The 14,463-nt window shown below is 37.5% G+C and overlaps 1 protein-coding gene across 3 annotated transcripts in view; it reads left to right on the plus strand.

Annotated features, from left to right (window-relative positions):
- The window catches only part of Rdx (radixin), a 66,328-nt gene that overhangs the window by 39,848 nt on the left and 12,017 nt on the right, over window positions 1-14,463 (plus strand). For 2 of the 3 annotated variants that reach the window (XM_048417503.3, XM_085688754.2), the window contains exons 11-14: window positions 2,975-3,135; window positions 4,623-4,715; window positions 7,012-7,260; window positions 8,187-8,347. In XM_048417503.3, coding sequence (XP_048273460.2) covers window positions 2,975-3,135; window positions 4,623-4,715; window positions 7,012-7,260; window positions 8,187-8,347 — 664 coding nt within the window. Of the gene's footprint in view, window positions 1-2,974; window positions 3,136-4,622; window positions 4,716-7,011; window positions 7,261-8,186; window positions 10,616-14,463 lie in introns of those variants that run through there. The other variant, XM_087905660.1, reaches the window with a different exon arrangement.

The raw sequence follows: 14,463 nt of genomic DNA on the forward strand, positions 1-14,463 counted from the left end.
AATCCCCCCTCCCAGCCATGGGCAGCTGTTAATCCATTCACCTCATCTACAGATTTACGTTTTCTGTGCACATAACCGGTTTCTTCCTTAGCCTGGTATTTTCAAAGTACATCTGTGTTGAAACATATAGTAGCATTTTATTCTTTTTAAATTGCTGAATATTTTATTTTTTTTATTCATCGTTCTTGGGTACTTTCATTATTTCTACTATTTTACTGTGTTGTGTATAACTTATGAATGTACATGTACAGATTTATTTTAATATTTTCATGTTTGTATGTTTTTGTATTACTGGCCATATTGACTTACAGTTTTTGAGGAACTGCCTAATTGGTTTGAAAATGACTTTATGTTTCTATAGATATGTGTGATTTCTTTGCATCCTCTCTAGGATATGTCAATGCTTATCTTTGGGTTATCATCTTCCTAAATGATTTTCAGTACTGTTAGGATTTTTGACTGAGATACCTCAGTGCCTAATGAAGCTGAGCATCTTTCCAAGTGCCGTTTATTTATTGGCTGGAGGGGCGGATGTTCAAATTTTCTCCCCACTGGCCAGTGGGATTTCTTGTTGTTCTGAGGGTTCTTATGTGTCTGGGATACAGATCTTTATCAAATACATGATTTGCAAATATTTTCTCCCAAGGACATGGTAGGCTGTCATTTGACAAGAGTGTGATTTCTCTCCCTGCTTCTGTAGTCTCTACGTGCTTTCTCTGTGTTTTCTAGTGTCTCATGTATGTGTATATTTGGGGAATTGGCACATATATTGAAGGAAAATAGCGTGCATATTTGAGACTTTTCTCCTTTTTGCCCCTTTTCAGGCACTTGTCCTCCTAGTACTTTCTCAATCTCAAGCTCCACGTCTTCATCTTGGTCTTCCTGACCCAGTAGAATGCCAGTCCCAGGCTACTGTGTGGTTTTGCTGTTGTCCACTTTTGGGGAACCAGATACCTTTTGTTTACAGAGTAAATACACAGCACCTGTGAAAATGTGTTCCCATTTGTCACACAAAAGGCATGTGTGACATATGTTCTGGAATGTTTTAAAGGGAGAGATCTTGTTTATTCACTAGGCTGACATTGAACTCCTAGAGTAAACTGATCATTCTGCCTCAGCCTACCAAAATACCCAGGACTGTAGCTGCACACCACTGTATCTGGGGGCGGGGGCGAGTTTATGCCTTATTGTGTTCAATTACTGTATCCTACTGTATCCTAATAAATAATGTTATTCATCGAAATTTTCACTTTTTTTGCAATGACATATAATAGCTCTCTCATTGCTTAGGTATACTGTGTTCTTTTTAAAGCCAGTAATGCACAATCCCAGTATTCTGTGATTTCTAAAAATTGTGATTATTGAACTGTCACTTAATTTTTTTTCTTCTAAGATTATGTGTTTCACCCAGGAAATCAGTAGTATAATTGATAAACCATTATCTTAGAAAAGAGAAAGAAAAAACTTAAAAGTTTTGGGCTGTATTATCTATTAAAGCATGTAGGGTTTTTTGTTGTTGTTGTTGCTGCAAGTTTAGTAGCTTCTAAACTTGGTTCTTGGGGTGAGAAATTATTTGACTTGCAAAATCGTGTAATGCTGGGGTTCAAATATGAGTGAAAAAGAGAAGCTTCCTGGAATTTTATTGGCTTGAATTTACATTAACTTTGCCTGTCGCCTCCATATTAAACATTTTGACCGAGCACTCCACTCAGCCATGAGTAGGGACATAAGCTGTTTGACTTTGTGGTTTTCCAACCTTTGCCTTGAAAGGGTTAATATTTTAAATAATCCAACCATATCCTTTGCCTTCATGCACATCACAAGATGGAAAGTTCTAGATTTTTTATGAACCAGCTAGGGGGGCAATTTGAATTCTTTATCACTCTTATCAAATCCTTCACCAGACTTGACTCACATATGGTAATTCAGTAAATATTTTAGGCATTTACACAGTCTCAATTACTGGTTTGGCTGTCGTGTGAAAGCAGTCATATGTAACTTCTGAGTGAGGGTGTGGGTGATGATTCAACAAATGTTAGTAAAATAACATTGGGTTTGGTCCGTGGGCCATTGTTTATTAACCCTTGTTTCAGTGTGTTGGTGAAAGCTGAGCATTTCTACTTCAGGTCATAAATACTTCTTTGTAGGTGAGATTAGAATAATGTTCATTTTAACATTTTAAAAGATAGATTTTTGTATAATTTTTTTAAAAATTCTTTAAAAAATTTTTATTACAAAAAGCTATTGAATGTACCTGTTTTGTTTTTTAATTGATACTACAGAAAACTCATAGAAAATAATATATTCTATTTATGTCAGAATTTAATTTGTAATCCAAACATCTAAGAATTTTGTTATGAGATAATTTTTTTTTACTATGATAGACATAAAAATTTAGCAGACTACAAAGCTACCAATTTTGAAGTATATAGTTTAAGGATATGAAGAATCACCTATAAGATGTTTGAGCCTAAGGCGTCTTGTGTGCTAGACAAGACTTGTATTACTGAACCCTAGCCCCATAGGTCTTAAATGCATTAATTTATAAATCTCTAAATATGGTGCCTACTGTGATACAAAATGAAACAAAAGAAAACTCAGTCTTTACTTTTGGACAGTACTGGGTATTGCACCTTGATCCTTGTACATCTGAGCAGACTACTCCTACTGAGTTATTCTACCCAGGCCCCAGCCTTTCTAATTCCCCCAGATCAAAACTTAAAACTAGAGATTTTTTTTTTTAAAAAAAAAATTATGTGCTTCTACACAACTTAAACTGTAAGGGGCTTTCAAAGTCTTTACCGTTTTGAATTACATAATTTGTAAAATTTTTACTCTTTACAAGGTTAAATTTGAAGTGTTTGTGTATTTAGACACATGCTGAGTTTTAGAAACTGTAGGTTTTTGGCATCTTGCTGTAATGAGGATGATTGAAATTAACCCATGTCTGTGGGCCGGGTGGAACCTTTGACAGAACTAGAAGAACAGACACGGAAAGCTCTAGAACTGGAGCAGGAGCGCCAGAGAGCGAAAGAAGAGGCGGAGCGGCTAGACAAGGAGCGCCGGGCTGCGGAGGAGGCCAAATCTGCCATAGCCAAGCAAGCTGCAGACCAGATGAAGAACCAGGAGCAGCTGGTAAGGCCCTGTTTGTTCTTGGAAAAAGCTAAACTTCACCAAATACATGGCATGATGGCAAACCCAAGTATATGACACTTTCTAAAAAGCTTGCCGAAGGGGCAGTAACAAGTGACAGAAACTGAACATTTTTTCTGCCTGAAAAAATTAAGAAACCAAACCAGAACCCAAACAGCATGAAGGGGTTCATGTGTTTTGAATGATATATTTCTTTTTTTAAGATTGAAAATAGGGGCTGGAGAGATGGCTCAGTGGTTAAGAGCATTGCCTGCTCTTCCAAAGGTCCTGAGTTCAATTCCCAGCAACCACATGGTGGCTCACAACCATCTGTAATGAGGTCTGGTGCCCTGGCCTGCAGGCATACACACAGACAGAATATTGTATACATAATGAATAAATAAATAAATAAGGAAAAAAGATTGAAAATACATTTTCTTTCATAAAGTACATTCTGTGTACAGTTTCTTTTTAAGTAGAGCTAGTGGCCAACAAAAGGATTTTCATTCAATTAGACCACTGGTTCTCAACCTTTTTAATGCTGTGACTTTTAATACAGTTCCTCATGTTGTGGTGACCTATAACCATAAAATTATTTTTGTTTCTATAAGTGTAATTTTGCTAATGTTAGGAATCCTAATGTAAATACTGTTTTCTGATGGTCTTAGGCGACCCCTGTGAAAAGGTTGTTGACTTTCCCAAAATGGGTTGTAACTTACAGGCTGACAACCACTGACTTTGACTTTGAACTGGCTCTCCAGTAAGACATGTGGCGTCTTGCACTTTGATAAATCGAGATACCATGTTTGGTTTCTGGATGGCACCTATAAGGCATGACCAGTTGGAGTTTTGTTTATTCAATGTACTTCCAAATAATGAGAATATGCATGGCACAGAGAAGATTCCAAGTCTTATTAATTCAGGTGTTTATTTACTGGATGTCTTTGAATCTTGTTTGTTTGTAGACAGAGTCTTGCTACTAACCCAGGCAGGCTTTGAACTCTTGATCTTGATTACCTGTTTCAACTTCCTAAGTACCAAGAGAGCGTGGATTCCAGGTGTCACACCTGTCCTTTGCTTTTTGAGCTTCTCATTTTCTCTCTTTGAAAATAGGACTGGTGAGGAATCGGATGAGGCTGTTGACAAAGTACCTTTGCAATAATAGAACATTATATGATTTTTGTTTAATGATAAACTTTTAAAACAAGCTCTTACATTTTAAGCTCTTACTAATGAAACGTAAGTAACTGCTCATCTATAGAAAAAGGTATTTTAACTTTGCCTTGTATTATCTATCTCATTATATCAAGTCCCTATTCAAAGAAGTTAGTTAAAATCTTCAGGAAATCTGCCTTTTTTAAAAAATGGAAGACCAAGAGAAACTTAAAACAACCCAAGCATATACCTGAAAATTTTTTTGACTGAATTATAGCAGAATACTAAAAAATATTATATCCAGTATTTATAATATATAAATATTTTAATTTTAGGCAGCAGAACTTGCTGAATTCACCGCCAAGATTGCACTTCTAGAGGAAGCTAAGAAGAAAAAGGAAGAGGAAGCTACTGAATGGCAACACAAAGTAATCACTGTTTTGTTGTGTGCTAGCGTCTACTGAATAGCTGCTCTGTTAGTGAGCCAGCAGTGTGCTTGCTTGCTCTGTACAGGTGATGTGAGGTTGGTACATGCTCAGTCCCTGGGGGATGCATAAGAGGTGATCACCTAGGGGAACCAGACAGATATCTGGGAAAGTCCTAAGCATTTAAGTTGGGTCTTGAGAAATAAATTAGTTTAAGATTGGAAATGATTAAGGGATGAAGCACGTTGTTGACTGTTCCATATAGAAAAGAATTGAGTTAGTAGAGGAAGTAGGAATAGCCAGTAATCAGGTGTGACTTCAAAAAAGTTAGAAGATTTAGGTGATAGTTGGATAGTAGAAAATTGAGTTATAGGGCATCAAATGTTTACTGATGCACATTGGTGGGATGTGCGGTACCAGACTTAGAAGATTTCAGAGCACAGTTAACACAGTGAGTAAGATTTTATAAAGACAAACGCACAGAACTAAAAAGAACCCCAGACCTAATCAATGTAGAGTATGGATTGGGATATTGGATGCTCATAAGTGCCCGAAGGGTACCGTAGTGAGATGAAAAGGGTTGAAGAGTTAGACACTGTAGTAGACTGAAGCATAGCCGCAATCACAGGAGGTGAGCTTGAGTTAGGCTGTAGTTTACTAATAAGATTTTTTGTTTTCTTTTTGGGTTTTTTCTCTTTTTTCTTTTTTCAAGCATGCTTTAATTATACATGGGTACTATGACTTTCCCATGCGTGCATATACTATAGTCTGCCATATTTACCCAATCACTCCCTCTAGTTCTGCTGCTGCTCCCACTGAGTACTTGTCCTTCCCACGCAGCTTCTCCCTTCTACTTTCCTGGGTTGCTTCTCTCTTTAATGGACCAGTGAGTCTGTTAGGGTTACAGAGCTTGGGTAAAATCTTATTTACAGAAACATGATGAGCTTGCCACAGTGGCTGCACCACTGAGGAAAATGTCTCTCTCAGCAACCATTAACTCCCTGCTCCTTAGGGAGAGGTAGTCTCCTACGCTTCTTCCCCAGCAGCCTTTTAACTGCTTGTAAATCTTAAGGGCGCAGTGGATGCTGCTAAGGTTTCTAATGAGAATTCACAGGTGCAGAAGTCAAGCTTGGAATTGGAGGGATGGCACAGAGAAGACAATGAGTCGTATTCAATAACATTATCTTATAGTGTTTTTATCCAAGGAAGGAACATGAAATACGCAGTAGTTTTTCTACAGTAAAATACTCTTACTGTATGGCATTTTTTTTCCTGTTCTTAAATTTCTTTGAGACAGTTCAATTTTTAATTGGAACATTTTTGACATATTATATGTGTGTATATGCAAAAATATAAAATACATGTAGAAAGAGGGTAAAATGGTTAGTCTCCCTATTATACTGCTTTTGTCTTGAGAATTTTATAGACCCTATTTAGAGATGGATTTATGAACTTTAGAGTCCTACAAGCTTTTAAAATATATTACAGCTACAATTCCTATGAGCAATTCAAAAATGCATAGAAATCAACAAAAATTAATTAAAAAATAAAATTACAGTTCTACAAGCTAGGACATTATTTTAGAACAGTGTATATTCTCTCCTATTTCTTATATTTTTGTATACAGTTATATATGTTTGAAATGAAATCTTCGTTTATATATTAATTCCATTTTATTGAATTTTCATCTCATGTAATGTTAGATTATATTCAGATCCTAAAATTTAAGCCCTTCAAGCTTAAGGAATTGTTATGGGAGACCTCCATAGTTTAGGGCCCTTTGAGAGTAAAATAGAGTGCTCCTAGGACATAAGACAAGACTGGAAAGTGAGACCTTTCTAAGCAACCCAGGAAGTACTGTTCCCAAATCATCAGTAATTTGGATATTTCATGTTGTATCATATGAGATGACTTATCTGGTTAACCCGTTGTTAGGTGAGTGATTTTAATTGACCACTGTATTAGAGTAATGACAGTCTGGTTATTCCGTTGACTCTTATTTTTCTGCTTATGCCTCATATATAATCTATTAAATGTGACATTTCTCAGCATTGTACAGATTTAAGTTTTTTCCCACCAAGCATTTGCAAAACAGTTACAGCAACAAAGAATAAACCTGTATTAATATTTTAAGCAGGAAATATTTAAAAAAATGTTTATGCCTCTTATCTGCTAGAATCCTATAATATGAAGCTTTATTAAAAGATTTATCATCTTTACCTTGAAATATATTTTTTGTTACAAAGACAGAATAAATTATTTTTATTCTCAGTTTAACAAACTTATTTTCAATGTTCAGGCTTTTGCGGCTCAAGAAGACTTGGAAAAGACCAAAGAAGAGTTAAAAACCGTGATGTCTGCGCCCCCGCCCCCGCCCCCGCCCCCTCCGCCAGTTGTTCCTCCCACGGAGAATGAGCACGACGAGCAGGACGAGAGCAGCGCCGAGGCCAGCGCAGAGCTGTCCAGCGAGGGGGTGCTGAACCACAGGAGCGAGGAGGAGCGCGTAACGGAGACACAGAAGAACGAACGTGTGAAGAAGCAGCTCCAGGTACCCGTGCAGCTCTGCGTGCACTCAGAACCCTTGCAGTCCGGGCCAGCCTTGTGATTGGCTCTTATTTGTCCTGAAGTGACAAGTCTGTCCTTGCTTTCATTACACAACCTTTAGCAAGGGCTTTGCTAACTATGAGTTTTCAACCATAGATGAGTTCATTTTCAAAGGGAGAAAGTATCTAGTACCTTGTAAAATTAAGTTAGTCTTTAAAACAGTGATGCAACACTTGATACTTCATCTTTCATCTAAAATATTTTATCATCAGAATTATTCATATTTTAAAACTGTAAAAGATCAGTTTATTAAGTGTACATTATTAGGTCAGAATAGAAAATTTCAGCGTAATTCAACAGTTTAAAAAGTAACTTAATTTTTTTTGTTGGTGAAATCTTAATTTAAAAAAGTGATAATTATAATAACTGTATTAAGATTTCTAGAGAAAATGTCCATTTTTATCTTACACTAACTTTTCTTTAAAATGACTACCTTGAACTTGATCAGTTATTTCATGTGTTGGATTAAGAAAGTTGAAGCAGTTCAGAATATATAAAATATTATGTCTGATGACTAAAGAAAAGAAAGGCCATGGGCATTCCTCCCCATCACAATAACTGACAAAAGAAACTTGTGGGACTGGATGTGACTCCGCTGTTAAGAGAACAGTCTGGCTGGGCCTTCAGAGGACCCGGGTTTAATTTCTAGCACCCTTATGACAATTCATAATTGTAAGTTCCCACAGACAGGCATGTAGGCAAAACACCCCCCCAAAAAAAATAAAAAACCACTCCACCGTGGAAAGATTATTAATATATTAAGGAGTTTAAAGAATCAGATTTAGTGTGCATGTATTTTTGCATCTTTAAACTTTTTTCATAATTTGTTAAACACTATGTAATAGTAGTGCTTTTTTTTTTTTAATGCAGGCATTAAGTTCAGAATTAGCCCAAGCCAGAGATGAAACCAAAAAAACACAGAATGATGTTCTTCATGCCGAGAATGTCAAAGCAGGCCGCGATAAGTACAAGACTCTGCGACAGATTCGACAAGGCAATACCAAGCAGCGTATCGATGAGTTTGAAGCAATGTGAGAGCTGTTCTTGTGATACATGTCCTTCCTAAGCTGAACCACCACCAGAGAAAAGCAGGCCTTGCAGATGGATGGAATGCATCCCACCTTGCCAAAGCACTCACAGCAGTTGACTGTGCTCACTAGCAGAAGTCTGAAGGGCGCTCTTCAACATTAAGGCAGTGTGATGTCATGTTTGGTCATTTTTCTTTTGGCCAGGGAATTGATAATGCTATCCTGTCATCTCTTTTGTACATTTTTCATTTTTTTTGTTTGATTTTTTTCAGTTGAATATTAATACTAATGACCATGTCTGATAAATGTGTCTGTGTGCTTTGAGCACGGTGTACATCTTAGGATGATGGTGAACATTTCAGTGCATGCTTAGTTAATGAATTCAATTTTCTTTGCCCTTTCCATGTTTGACCTACATACATTTCCATGTTCACTCATGTGTTTGCAATGTGGCCTTCTCATGCCCTGTCATGGCAGAGTCATAATGTTGGTGTCTTACACATCACTTATTGGAGGTGTTGAAGATGAGGTATCGGGGTAAAGAGACACAGGTAGATGAGACAGCAGCCATTATGGAGGAGACTGCATTGCGGGACGATTAGAACATTGAACAGTACAGGGTACAGAGGTGGTTAACTATTACAGAAACCCCTTAATTACACTATTGGGTGGTTACTTTCCATTTCCTTAAGCACAGCCATCATTGCCAGCTCAAGTGATTGGTATAACATGTCCTATAATCCTTTGGTGGCTTTTCTTGCCTGTGCCACTTGAGAGATGGAGCCAGCAGGCATCAGTCCTAAAGAATTTATTGACGAAGCACTGCCCGCGAATAAGTGGTCTCTGAAAAAAATTCAAGGTTTGTTCTTAGGTTGCTGTAGAAACAGATGTCTAATAGATACTGTTGATGATAACTGATTTTAATTGTCAAAAGGAACAAACCTGGACCTTCCTGCAAGGGCAATAGATGAAAGAGCGTCAGTTTCAAGGAAGTAATACTACCTCACTGTACCCCTGTGGCAACTGTCCCCACACAGTGTGTGCGCGCGCTGAATGTCTGCTATCCATAGACAGTCTCAATCATGCTCTTCATGAATATACTTTTGAGATTCCAGCGCTAATGCTTTAACTGCCTTTTTGTTGAACTGTGGGGCTCTGCTGTGTGTTCAGATACTGTTTGTTCTCCCTGGTGGGCTGTTTCCTGAGGGGTGGGCTGTGTCTGAGGAAGGAAGACATTGCCTTTGCAGTGAAGGATTCTCGTCCTTTAGTCATGGTGGGAAAGGCACATCATTTTAGCATACTTGGTTTCTAAATCACTGCTTATTTTATTTGCAGTCTCTAAAATCAAGTCTCATTTCAATTATGTCTTATTGAAGAAGTCTTTCTGGCTAGAAAGATGCTCTTATATTCTTTGACCATGAAGCACCTGAGTTTGAAGATACAGAAAGCCTTGTTTTCTCTGTGTGGTTCAGCTACGTTCCACTTGGTATTATGCACTCAAACTTACCTTTATCTATTACAATTGCCATTTTATTATGCAGTTTTCATGCACAGTAGATTCCACTTATGTCTGAAAATATCTCGTGCTGTTTTTTTTTTTTTTTTTTTTTTTTTGCTGACTTTAAAAGGTGTAATTTGGGCAGACATGAAAAGGAAAGGCCTTGCTTAATATATTTTTTGGATTCTGTAGGACAAAAGACAACTGGTTAACCTTGAAGTGACGGTTGTACAGTGGTTGTGCACATGCTTCAAAACCATTTGTGAGGGAATGTTTCTGCTTTCCATATATGAGAGGGAGAGAGGGCAGGACTTACTGGCCTACGAGGAAACATGAGCATTCTCTTTCCCAAAGCTCTTATTGCTAGAAGAGTTGACTTCCCATGGATTTTTACTGATTTTTCCCCTATTTGCATTGTGTACATTCTCATTGCTACACCAGTTGTTGCAGTGTTGAGAGGTTACCAGTTATATTTGCTGTTAATAGTCTATTTGTAGATTAGGATTAAAATGGGTTTAATCCATTTTTAAAGTTGTATGGATTTTTCTAAACAGGAACAGCCATTTGCAATATGGGTTTTCATAGAGATTAAACCAATTATAACGTTTATCATTAGCAGTTGAGAGCACATGTTCATATAGCAATGTAAAAACACACTAATGAGTATTTGGTAATTTCCCATTAGCATAATTTCATGTTGTACAAGTAAATTACATATACATCTCTAATTTTGGATAATATTCATTGGTTAACAATAAAGAGACAAAAGCTCATGCCTTTGAGGTCCACTGTTGTTATTTAACATGGTTTTCTCATATATTTCTTGAAATTATAGTTTGAGCCATGAACTGTATGATAGGAGAAAAGTCTGAATCCTCATATAGACTTCTTTTTATCACCCTTTTGTCCTGTAGAGGTCACAGTGACTCTTAGATTCTTGGCATCTGAAGGTGATATGGGAGTTCCAGCCATTGCTTTTTCTTTTTCCTAAGAAGACGGGGCTTCCTCTTGACGATTCTTCTCACTATTACAATTCTGGTGTTCTTCATATTCTATGCTAAGTACCTTTAGTCTTACCAAAGCTGTCATAGCAGTAAACTGGGAGTGTAGAATTGTCTTCAGTCTCTCACTAATACTTAGCAAATATTCTTAAATAGAAGGCTGACAGCTCTCAGAACACTGAAGCAAGGGTTGTTACTTTTCCTGTCTGTAAGATCAGGCAGCCATTGCTCTGATCTTGAAAAGCAAAGACTTTTTTTTTTAAATAGAATGTTTTACTTTTAATCTAGAGAAGCTTTATTTTTTTTTTTTGAACTAGAATTACTACTTTTAAACTTAACAAATTACTGAAATTTTTCTTTATGCACTGAAAAGTGGCTTGACATTACTCTTGGCTGGAATAATCCCCCCCCTTTTTTTAAAATTTTCATCACCTTATAGATTTGGGATGTTTTAAGAAACAGAAGGATAAACATTAAATTCACAAGTATATGTGACCAATGAAAACTCAGCTTGTTTTAAAAGTTAAAACTTGAACTAAAATATAAGTGATTATTAAATTTGCATTAATTTGCTAACCGGTGAGGCAGATGTGGCCTGTCATGTAGACTAATGTTCTCCTCAAACATTTTGGAAGTTGAGTGGATTCTGTGTGTGTTTTGATTACATCATAAAAATGTCCAAAAGCCAGGTGTGCTGGTCCACACCTGTGATCTCAGAATTCAGAAGGTGGAGGCAGGAGAATCAAGAGTTCATTGTCATCCTTGGGTACACAGTGAGTTCAAAGGCAGCCTAGGCTAAATGTCACCCTGTCTATTCCCCATGCCAAGTAAATAAACAGACCATTAGTTGCACCCCTGCCTCTACACCATAGAGAAGTCAAACATGGGTATGTTCAACCTTGGCTTTCCAGTTCCATACTTTTAACTCCTGCTTTTCCTTAGACTTATCTCTTAGTAATGAGCCCATCTTTTAGGAATTTAAGAGCTGCCATTTCCTGATGGAAAAGGCTGTGTGACTCCTGTCTCCTCTTTGACCCCTTTAGCTCTGTGAATCAAATGCTTTGACTCAAACTTGTCCACACTGCCTTAAGCATGACATTTTCCTTATGCACATACCTAGGGGTTGACGTGTTTCCTTCATGCTTATATACACACTGCCTTAAGCATTAAAGTGTTAACTTTATCTCATCTAGAACTTTCAAGTCCACGACTAAGGGCTGGAGAGATGGCTCAGAGGTTAAGAGCATTGCCTGCTCTTCCAAAGGTCCTGAGTTCAATTCCCAGCAACCACATGGTGGCTCACAACCATCTGTAATGAGGTCTAGTGCCCTTTTCTGGCCTGCAGGCATACACACAGACAGAATATTGTATACATAATAAATAAATAAATAAATAAAGTCCACGACTAAGAAAGCTTGTGTCTTTCCGTGGAGCTCCTGTACACTCAGTGGTTCCACGTTCTTATTTAGTAACCTTCATTTAATCAAAAACGTTATAAATTGCCTGCTATGTTTGAGAACTTGAAGCAAGATAAGAATGACCATAGCCCCTCAAATATGAGACTTCAAATACTAATGTATCCTAGTTATTCATCAATTTGCATTTCTCAGTCATGGTATCTGTTTACTTTGAAAACACCAGTGCCATGTTGTTGCTTTGTGCTGTTTTGAATACTTAGATTCTTCCATGTTTAGCTAACCGGTTACTTCCATCTTTGAAGTTTATCTCCTTGTTCTAATTGTTCATTTTTATTTCATCACTTTAAAATGTGGAATTTTTCCATTTGTCATCATGTCATTTGTTCCCAAAAGCTAGTGGTACTGACTTTAGCTTTCTGTCTTCTGCATAGTATCAAGCATAGCAAGCAGGCTTTTAGAATTTGGGGACATTCAGGTGACTTGGGAGCTTTTATGATGAGATGGGGATTGTGACATTCTTCTCATACTCACAATGTGTATAACCTTATAATTTTCTCGGTTTGCATACTAGACCTACAAACATGTGTTTATTAGAATCCTAAGGCAGTATCTCCCTCCTCCGATTCCTTTTATTCATACTAAAATCCTAGGAAACTCAAGTGTAGCATGTGAGTCTTTTATACGATCACTCCATGTATAGTTTAAGTTTTAAATGCGTTGGTTAAAAGATGACAGTTGTACAATGATGAGAACAAGATATAAGGAAGGGCAGTAGCAGGAAAGTGAGCGGCCGAGAGAATGGGTGTTGAATGTGGTTCCCAGGGAAGCTGGTTCTCTGGGGCATAGCAGTATCCATTTCATGGGTCAAGCTCTTAATGTTGATTAATAAAGATACCCAAAAAGAAGCTCCTGATTTAAGTCTGTAACTGTAAGAAGATTGACTTTATACCCAGTCAAATAGCATAATGAGCAGTATGTTAAGTGGGAGTTTGATGGCATTTTCAGCTGAATATTTATGGATTTCTTTTGAGACAAACTTGTAAGATGAGCTTGTTAATCATTTCAAGGGTACAACATGGCAGCGCCACATTGTCATTGCTGTGCACCCATCACTAGCATCCATCTCCAGAGCATACTCATCTACACTGAAGCTGTACCCATTGGAGGACAGCTCTCTTCCTGGTCCATGGTGGAAGCTGTACCCGTTGAAGGACAGCTCTCTACCTGGTCCATGGTGGAAGCTGTACCTGTTGAAGGACAGCTCTCTTCCTGGTCCATGGTGGAAGCTGTACCCGTTGAAGGACAGCTCTCTTCCTGGTCCATGGTGGTGGCTACTGTTGGTACTTTCTGTCTCTGACTGTGGGGTTTCTAGGCACCTTACCAGAGTAAATCATACAGTAGTCATCCTTTTCTGTCTTTCATACTTAATACATTTCACATAATGTCATCACATTTTAGCAACAAGTTTTATTTCTTGTTGAGGTTGAATAAGTGCTCTATTGTTTACATCACATTTTATCCGTTTATTGATCAGTTGGCATTAAGGTTATTTCCACATTTTTTACCATTATACTGTTCTGCCATTTCCTCATTTACTAATGGTGCTGTGAACATTGATGTGAATATATGTCAAGACTCCCTAAATTGATTTGCTGGATCCCATGCTAATCCTATGGTTAATATTTTGAAAAGCTGTCATATTATCTTCTATGACAGCTGTCCCATTGTGTTCCCACTGAAATACACATGGCTCCTAGGTCTCTGCACCCTTACTGATAATTGATATTTTCTGGAGAGCTCCTTTTATTTGTCCTGACAATGGAGTAGTAACTCCCTGTGGTCTGGGTTCCATTTCTTTGAATTTTAAATGAGAAAACATATTGAGTACTTACCTCTTTATGTACTTATGGTACTTGTGTATCTTCCTTGAGGACTATTCATTTGAGTTTGTCCATTTTAAATTTATTTTTGATTGAATTAAGTTTTTAAACGAGATCTTTATATTCAGAATTCAAGCTATCCTTTATGTCAGGATTTTAGTTTGGTGTTTCTGAGACAGGGTCTCTCTACATAGCCCTGGCTGTCCTGAAACTCACTGTGCAGACCAGGCTGACCTTGAACTCCCAAAGGTCTATCTGCTTCTGCCTCCCAAGTGCTAGGATTAATGGTGTGTGCCACCACATTTGGTGAGAGTTAGGATTT

Source organism: Myodes glareolus, chromosome 4, assembly GCF_982192425.1.
Source record: "Myodes glareolus chromosome 4, mMyoGla1.1, whole genome shotgun sequence".
NCBI lineage: Eukaryota > Metazoa > Chordata > Mammalia > Rodentia > Cricetidae > Myodes > Myodes glareolus.